We start from the raw sequence: 10,069 nt of genomic DNA, 5'->3' as shown, positions 1-10,069 counted from the left end.
AATAGAATAGTACCCCTTCTTCCATAACCATCACTAACTATCTCCCTACTCTGCTAATTTTTTACAACACGATTCTGACTTCTTTTTTACTTGTTTATTTTTTGCCTTTTTTCACTGGAATGTAAGCTTCAGCTTCATGAATGCAGGGACAGTATCTTTTTTATTCTCACCTTATTGCTGTGTCTTCAGCACCTAAAGAAAGAGTGCCTGCCTTAATAAATATTTGTTGGATTCAATTGAATAAGTGAAAAGCATTTGCATGCTTGTCTGATTACCTCAAAGAATATGTTTTTCACCTTCCCAGATGAATATTCACAGTTTTATTTTTAAACATCAATTGCTGGGTAAATAGTATAGATAATAAAGGTTCCATTTTTATTTTATCATCAACAAATAATAAGCTAATGGTTAACTGTCACTTAGCTTTATCTCCTTGTCTGAGAAGGTATAACTTAGTTATCAAGGAAGGTAGTCTAATGTTAAGAGGCTTTCTTATTCATCACATTTAGACTATCTCATGAACAACTTTTGAGGTACTTTGTTTTGTTTTGTTTTGCCAAAATATGAGTTTGAAGGAAACTTAGAGGTTGTCTGATGTATTCAATATTTTTGGTTGTTGTTAATTTAAAAAAATTGATTCAAAGTAGCTTAAACATTTAGGAAATATGCTTGCTAATGTAACTGGAAATCTAGTGACAGGTGGCTTATCAGTCATAGTCCTGGTGGGAAACATACAGCACACTCAAACTTGGTTATTGAAAAGAGTTTAATGCAAGGCTCTTTAAAAAGTTGTGAGCATTGTTAAGGGAAATCAGCAAGGTTTGCAGAGGTGAGAAGAGTGAGCATTTATCATAACTCAAAAAGAAAGTTACTGTAGTTCTAGGAGAAATTGTACCTGACCAGAGTATGGTCTTCAGTAAAAAAATATATTGTATTGGCCTGAAGGGTGAAGCCAGGGTCCCCCCAACTTCATTTTCTTCCTGTCCTTTAATTTCCTGCTGATGTGTGTAACTAGTCAAACCCAAAGGAAGCCAATAGCTAGGGGAGCCTCCCAAGCACGGAAATAGGATGGGGAAAGTTGGGGAGTAGAGCAGTATGGCCAGTAAAACATATTCATTAATGTGGGCTTTAGGATTTGGTTGTCTGAGTCTCAATTATGTCATCAAGGACCCAGAGTTTTTCTGTATGTCTGCTCTGCCTCTAGACTCTGCCTCCTAGACTCATGATTTTATTTGCCACTATAGCTACTATCCTTTGTGGTCCTAAGAAGGTTGCCAGGTTGACTTAGTGCTATAGGCTTTTACATCCAGGCATCCAGGTGGGGGGCAGACAGAAGAGCTTCTTTCTCCCAATTACTGAACAACATCCTTCCCTCCAATTTGATTGCTCAGGTTAGGTCTTGGCCTTCTTTGAATTATTTGCTGCCATGAAAATTTTGATGAATCACTGTCCACCTGTCTGCCCCACACAACAGCAACACATAAGTGATTCATATTGGATTAGGCTTTTAGAGTTCAATTTTGGTGTCCTGGAAGGAGTAAAATGGATGTTGAGGATTTATGATGTACCTCTACTAATTAAGATAATTTCCCACAATTTACTTGATAATATAATGTATGTTCTATAGAGAGAGAATGGTTTCTGCAATAAAAATGAACATTTCTGGTGATCCATTCCATTGTGGGCTGCTCTAAATGTGAGAAAGACCTCTTTTTACTGAATAGCAACTTTTCCCTATAACATCCATTGCTCCTATTTGATTTAGTTACTTCTGGAGTGGATGTTACAATTGTTTTTTTCCTAGCTTCTGAAATTCTATTTCCAGATATGTTCCATCACAATTCATATAGCACTCATCGTACAGATTATGTCTTCAGTCGTTACCCAAAAGTAATGTCATATAGTTTAAATTTCAGAGCATGCATTTTACAGATTTGTAACTATCAATTATACAAGTATAACTGTTTTGAAAATCGCTTTACTTGAGAAATGAAAGCAAATATAAAAATAAAAAATATTTTAAAGTAATCATTCAAACTAAACACATTGAAACAGAGTTGGGTATCTTCTTTTATCTTCTCTTAATCTGTGTTTTGTCTTATCTGTTCTATTCTTACTCTGTTCTTGAATTTGACATGAATTCAGTTAAACATCTGCTGAGGATTATGGCAGGTACGAGACAGAAAAAAAAGATGAATAAGATAGTATCTTCTTTTATTACAGGAAAGAAAGATATATGAATAATAAACAGTAATGCAAGGCAGAAGGAAGAAATACTACTTAGTGGTAAAGGTAACATGCTATTGAAGGGAACTTTCATTTTCTGCCTGATAGGATTTTTGAGTAGGCCAATAAAAAACCACAAGTTTAGAAAGATATTTCCTAAAGATCAACTTTAGAATAAAACCTACCACCCAAGAGCTTAATTGCTATAAAAAAAAACTGACACTTTTTTTTTTTAGTAATGTGGAAGGAAGGCCTCATGTGATGCTTCCAGCATATCTTTTTATAACAGAGCAAGTTAAAAACTTGTTTTCAAAATATGAATTACTTCCTCAAATGAGTATGTTCATAATGGCCAATCTGATTTTATATTTCTTTAGTATTCTTTATAAACACATGACAATTTAATTTTTTTATTTTTATTTTTTAAAGATTTATTTATTTATTTGACAGAGAGCACAAGCAGGGGGAGTGGCAGGCAGAGGGAGAGGGAGAAGCAGGCTCCCCGCTGAGCAGGGAGCCCGATCCAGGGCTCCCAGGACTCTGGGATCATGACCTGAGCCTAAGGCAGATGCCTAACCAACTGAGCCACCCAGACGCCCAGCACATGATGATTTTATAGGATAAAATCTGATCTCTGAAAATGTTTATCTAGGAACAGGATCTGACTCTTCTAATGTTCCTGAAATCATTATTACTGAATAAAAATATATTTATAATAATTATAAGCTATGTGAAATTCTCTATTCTCTATTATTATATGTTAAATATATTATATTATTATTATAATAATAAACTATGTGAAATTATAGCTAGTAAAGGAAGGGCTAAAGCTTTATATAACCATTGATCTTGTTTTAATTTTATTCACCTATCTATGAGTAAAATGTTCTAGAATTTAGAAGTATTGTATTCTTTTCATTAAAGTTCCTTTAACGTGAGTGCTCAAACTTTGATTTTTCTCTTTTCTTAAAGATTTATTTGCTTTTGTCTTCCACCTTCCCCCCCTTTAATAATTCAGCTACTTGTTAGGATCATTTTTATATCTTCTTATAAAATTTTCATCTAAAGTTCTGCTCCTAGGCTTGATTTGAATTTTGTAGGACTATTGCTTATCTACTCACCACTGGTGTTTTGTCAAACATAAGCGTAGTAATAAAAAATCATTGGAGCCTTATCATACTTCAAACTGATTGCTCCCTTCTCAGTAAAACCTCTTGTTAATCACTTTTCCATAAATTTGCTATCCTCTGTGTTTTTTCATGCACTTACTGACATCTAACTTGTTACATATTTTTTTTTATGTTACTATATGTCCCTGTCTTCTCCTCCCTTAGAATTTAAGTTCTGTGAGGGCAAGGCTTCTTCAGTTTTGTTAACTGTTCTTTCCACAGTTCCAAGGAGAGTCCCTGGTGAATATTAAGTACCCTATGTATGACTAAATGAAAAGTACTGAATCTGCCTTTAAGTAAAGGAAATGGATGCAAGCGTTTTACAAGTTGAGGGAGCCTGGTAGAGAAAGCAGATGAAGCAAGCTCATGTTGTGTAGGCAAAATTGACCCAAAGAAATATTTTGTTTGGCTCAATGAAAAGTTTTCTAGTAATGAATTTTACTTCCTTTAGGTACCTTGGGCAGTTCTCACTACTCATTATTGTCTCCTACCCTAAATGCATACATTGTTAACTGTTTGAATATTGTAATCATATGAGTTTGTGGCCTCTTGTGTAGAAGTGTGAAATGCACGCATGCTTATGTCAAATTTATTGAGCTGCCCTTGTTAAGTAAACCATATGGGAAGTAAAATTGCTAAGACAGTTTAGTCCCTTTAGACCTAAACTATCCCATAATGATACTTGGACTTCAGTCAGTGGATAATGGAGAGAAAGGTGTGATGTGACCTGTGCTCTGGGGTTGAGTGGTAGATGGTTCTTTATCCTAGGGAGGATCAAAAAGGATCACTAGATGAGGAAAAAAGGATTTGTATAGTAAGATATATTTTTGACATTTGAATTAGAATTATTGGCTTTTAAAGAACAGCATTTCCTCTATAATATTTTCATCTGAAATTATACTCTTAAGGTGGCATTTTCCAGTCAAAATATAATGCAAGCCTCATATGTAATTTTTTAAATTTTATTATGTTAATCACCATACAATACATCATTAGTTTTTGATGTAGTGTTCCATAATTCACTGTTTGCATATAACACCTAGTGCTCCATTCAATACGTGCCCTCTTTAATACCCATCACCAGGCTAACCCATCCCGCCACCCTCTGCCCTCTAGAACCCTCAGTTTGTTTCTTGGAGTCCATCATCTCTCATGGTTCATCTCCCCCTCCGATTCCCCCCTTCATTTTTCCCTTCCTACTATCTTCTTTTTTAACATATAATGTATTATTTGTTTCAGAGGTACAGGTTTGTGATTAAACAGTCTTACACAATTCACAGTGCTCACCGTAGCACATACTCTCCCCAATGTCTATCACCCAGCCACCCCATCCCTCCCACCCCCCACCACTCCAGCAACCCTCAGTTTGTTATTTAAAAATTTCTAGTAAAACATAGCCAATGAAATTAATTTTAATAATGTATATTATTTAACCTTGTACATCCTAAATTTTATCACTTCAACATATACTCAATTAAAAATTATAAAAGATATTTTGCATTATTTTTTATTCTAAATCTTCAAAATCCAGTCTATACATATTTATAACATTTATCACCTAGGACTAGCCACATTTCAAGGGCTTAGTAGCTACACATGACTAGTGGCTTCTGTATTGTACAGTGCGGCTTTAAGGTTTGGTTTGAATTTTGGAAGGTCTGTCATTTATCTAAATAACGTTGGTAGTAGGTTATGTATTGGTGATGGCAGTTGAAAATCTTGATGGGAGGTTTAGCATAGAGGTATTGTTCTATGAAGCTGTGAAAGCATAAGGTATCATCTAGAGAGAATGATTTTATGGAAAAGAGAAGCCAAATAAGTAAGTTTCAGCTGTTCCCATCTTTTAAGCAAAGGGCACTGGGGAGTAATCTGAGGGTCATGAAAGCCAAAGGGACAGTATTTCCAGGAAAGTAAGATTTGCTTTTCATATACCATGGCTAGGTTGAAAGGTTTATGCTGAGTAAGATGCATGGCATTTGTCCATGTGCAACTCATTTGTGACTTTATAAAGAAAGGATTCAGTGGAATGGTGGAGTCAATTTATTTGCCCGTTGGTTTGGATCTCGTGAAAGCACTTCTCTTTCCCAGTATCTTGTGTGTGTGTGTGTGTGATCATGATAATTAATTTTATTCTATTGTAATTTCCTTTGAGATCTCTTCTTTAGTCAATTTATACAAAAATGGGTCGAAACCATTTTTATTCATAACTTATTTTATTTCTTTAGTTTGCTTTGAGAGTGGCATTATTTAACCTGAGTTACTTATCTGCAGTTGTTCTGGGAAGGGCTTCAGGTAACAAACTGTCATTCAGAAAATTATCTTAAAATTTTACATTTCTGAATATAATTAAATTTTGGAGAGCAAAGGAAATATATAGTTCTGTATTTAAATTATTAGGTATGGCATATGAAAAATTCATACGTACTTATTGTAAGTCAGCAATCTTAAAATTTGATATTCTGGATATTTTTAGCTTGAAAATCTTTTTTTTTCTTTAGTCATCAAGAGTTCATATAACTAGAGCTGTCCTGGAGCAATTTTTATCCTTTGCAAAATACCTTGATGGTTTATCTCATGGAGCACCTTTGCTAAAGCAGCTTTGTGATCACATTTTATTCAACCCAGCCATCTGGATACATACACCTGCAAAGGTATAAATTTCATTCTCCTTCATTTTATTTTAGTATAATGTTAATAAATTGTAGTTATGGATCTAAACTATGCAGTAGAAAGCATTTGGATTTTTTCAGCATATTTTATAGTCAGCCTGAAACAGCTGTATTACCAGAATCAGCAATCACAATATTAAATATGTAAATATTAAAATAAATGAAACTGTAATTTAAGCTTGATATAATAACTACATTCTGAAGTTAGTAGCTGTGATTCATATCTTTCCAAGAAAGGATTTGGTACACTGATTATTAAGACTAAAAAAAGAGAAAATAATAGGTAACTAATTATATAATGATAATTACAATCATTGTGACTAAAATTGCTTATATTGTGAATATAGAGCTTATATCATGATTGTAAATATTATTTGTTTTAAAATAAATATATATATATTGTTTTTTATATATTAACATAAAATTTTTATTATTTTGCATACCTAAATTTAGCCCTGTTATATTCTAGTGGAAATCAGTAATGAGGGACATCCTTCATAAATGTGAGCTGCCTTTTACAGTTTTCAAATTTTCCACATAACTTTGGTTAAATTGTATAGGGTCTGACTTTTATTATTGTCTAGCATGTTAATTATGGTGCTAAACTCAAACTTTGTTCACTTTTTAAGCAAGATATTTGACTTGTCATCTCTCTTACTTATATGGTTAGATTCTGATACTGTGGCAGTGGGTTAAGAAAATTTGGAATTACGTGAACTTTTAGGATATAAGACTGTGTATATTTTTCCCAAATATGATATAGCTGACTCATGTTAGTTCTGTTCTTCTGAGCTGCTGAAATGTACTTTGATAAAGGGCTTTAGTCTAGGTAACTTTTTAAATAATTTGCTCTACCTATCAGTTACTTTTGATCAGTTCACTCATTTAAAATTATTTCATTGTTAATAGCTACAGATTACCTTTATTAAAATAAGTTTTATTAGACTGTGTTGGCTGTGGATTATTTTCTTTTAAAAATATAAATAATATTTAATAAATAGTTATTTTTAACCTCATAATAAATGGTTCTTTCTTCATCTTTACTAATTTGCATTTGAATTAGAATGTATATTTATAATATAAACACTTGAGGCATTTTAAATTTATTTTAATGCTCTGTTAATATTCTGTATTAGGTTCAGCTTTCCCTATACACTTACTTGTCTGCTGAATTTATCGGAACTGCTACCATTTACACCACCATACGCAGAGTAGGAACAGTATTACAGCTAATGCACACGTTAAAATATTACTACTGGGTCATTAATCCTGCTGACAGTAGCGGCATTACACCTAAAGGATTAGGTAAGTACAACACTACCACTACGTTCATTGTACTACTACTGTTTTATATCCTGAGTACTGTTATAGGCACCAGATGTGCACGGTTATGAAAATATCACTGAACTATTATCTTTCTTATATAGTACCTTGTTATATTGAGAAGTTTTTGTGGCGAGAAGCTTATAGTTCTGAAATATTAAGTTATTTTTGGAATAAAGGCAGGTAAGAATAATATTCTGCCTTTTAGCCTATATGCTTGTTGTGGCTCAGGAAAATATATTCATAATATTAAAATCGGATGAAGTGCTAAGTAAAATAAGTCAAGCAGAGAAAGTCAATTATCATATGGTTTCACTTTTTTGTGGAACATAAGGAATAGCATGGAGGACATTAGGAGAAGGAAGGGGAAAATGAAGGGGTGGAAATCGGAGGGGGAGACGAACCATGAGAGACTGTGGACTCTGAGAAACAAACTGAGGGTTCTAGAGGGCAGGGGGTGAGGGGATGGGTTAGCCTGGTGATGGGTATTAAGGAGGGCACGTACTGCATGGAGCACTGGATGTTGTATGCAAACAATGAATCATGGAACACTACATCTAGAACTGGTGATGTAATGTTGTATGGTGACTAACACAACATAATAAAATAAAATAAAAAAAAATAAAGATGAAAGAAGAAAAAAAAAATCAGATGAAATTGATCATGGCCAGTGTGTTCTAATACAGTTGTTTCAAACCTTTGAGATAGTTACCTTTCTTTATATTTTCTCCCCAAACTTCACCCTTTATTCTAAGTATAGTAGAAACTAATTTAATACTTCATTTTGTTGTTTAAAAAATATTGCCAGGGCACCTGAGTGGCTCAGTCGGTTGAGCATAGGTCTCTTGGTTTCAGCTCAGGTTGTGGTCTTGGGGTCTTGAGATTAGACCCCACCTCCGGCCCTGTCCTGTGCTCAGCGCGGAGTCTGCTTGGGATTCTCTCCTTCTCCCTGTGCCTCTCTCCCAGCTCGTGTGCATGCGCATGTGTGTGCGCACTTTCTCTGTCTTTCTCTAGAATAAAATAAATAAAATCTTAAAAAATATAAAAATAGGGGCACCTGGGTGGCTCAGTCGTTAAGCGTCTGCCTTCGGCTCAGGTCATGATCCCAGGGTCCTGGGATCGAGCCCCACATCGGGCTCCCTGCTTGGCGGGAAGCCTGCTTCTCCCTCTCCCACTCCCCCTGCTTGTGTTCCCTCTCTCACTGTGTCTCTCTCTGTCAAATAAATAAAATATATATATATAAAAAAAGATTGTTCACAGGTGATTTTTAAAAAAATAAATAAATAAAAATAAATAAAAATAAAAAATATTGCCAATTTTCCTAATTATATAAAAATGCATACTCATCATAGAAAATAAAATGATATAGAAGAAAAATATTATTCGTAACCCAACCCCAGGAATAAGAACTGTTAAAAGTTTGGTGTATGTTTTTCCACTAATTTTCATTGCATTAAATGGGTGAAATATTTAACTCTTTTACAGAATTGAGATTTTCTTGATTTTTTTTCTGTTATCTTCTTGACTCTACATAGTAATCTAAAAGAATGTACCACTTACAAGTTTCTAAAATTTTGATTCTATAAATAACGCAGTGATCTGTTCCTTTGTATATAATCATTTACTTACATTTTTGATTTGTTTAAAATTACTGAGAGTAATTACTGTGTAGTATGTGAGAATGCTTTTCTCAGCATACTAACAATAGCATTGAAAATTACTGTTTTATAAAAATCTTTTTAATAAGGCAAAATAACTTTTCACTATTTTAATTTTCATTTATTAGCTTTTATTGACAGGACTTAAAAAATTGTGTTATTTGCAATCTGTTATATATAATTCTGTCATTCATGGCTTTTTCTATTGTTTTTAATCTTGATAATGCCTAAAATTTACTGAATGTTCACCATGAGTTTGAATCTACACTAAGCATCCTGTTAATTTTATTTCATCATTTATATATAATGTAATTATATATGCATAGGCATGTTTACACATACACATCGGACCTTATAACTTTGCTGTCAGTATCACTGTTATTTTGTAGGTTAGGAAACTGAAAGTTGGTACAAAGTAACAGAACTAAAATTTGAATCATGTCTATGTGACTCAGAGCCCTTCTCAAACACTACACTCTGATAGTTTTCTTTACCCCAAACAAATCATCTATTCATACATATTCATTTCTGCTTCAGAAAATTAATTTCTAATTTACAGAAAGTTGCAAGAGTTATACAAAGAATTATCATAACCCCCACCATGTTTCCCAGTATTTTGTATTTTACCACATGCACTTTATCATGTATATATAGTCATATATACATGCACATATTTTTTTCTGAATAAATTGAGAATAAATTGTAGATGTGATACCATATTACCCATTTTACTGTTTATTTCCTAAAAGGCATAGTCTTAGATAAGCAAGGGCAACCCTTAAAATCAAGTAATTAGCACTAATACATGCAATCATGTAATCCAAAGATTGCATTTAAATTCCAATTATTCCAATAATATCCTTTCCAGACAAAAAAAATCTTTTTTTTCTCTCTGAATCTCAGCCAAGGATTGTATATTGCATTTAGTTGCCTTGTCACTTTAATATTCTTTAATATAGAATGTTTTTGTTTTTTTTTTTTAGTATTTCTTTGTGTTCCATGACCTTGATATTTTTGAAGACTA

General features: G+C 33.3%; 1 protein-coding gene across 7 annotated transcripts in view; it reads left to right on the top strand.

Moving 5' to 3' along the window:
• NBEA (neurobeachin) overlaps window positions 1-10,069 on the top strand; it is a 683,633-nt gene that overhangs the window by 168,380 nt on the left and 505,184 nt on the right. For all 7 annotated transcript variants that reach the window (XM_035003560.1, XM_035003559.1, XM_035003554.1 and 4 more), the window contains exons 12-13: window positions 5,894-6,046; window positions 7,201-7,369. In XM_035003560.1, the coding sequence (XP_034859451.1) occupies window positions 5,894-6,046; window positions 7,201-7,369 (322 nt within the window). The remainder of the gene's footprint in view (window positions 1-5,893; window positions 6,047-7,200; window positions 7,370-10,069) is intronic.

This window comes from Mirounga leonina, unplaced genomic scaffold (assembly GCF_011800145.1).
Source record: "Mirounga leonina isolate KUSES-001 unplaced genomic scaffold, KU_Mleo_1.0 Mir_127, whole genome shotgun sequence".
NCBI lineage: Eukaryota > Metazoa > Chordata > Mammalia > Carnivora > Phocidae > Mirounga > Mirounga leonina.
This window is presented reverse-complemented; position numbering and strand designations above follow the sequence as displayed.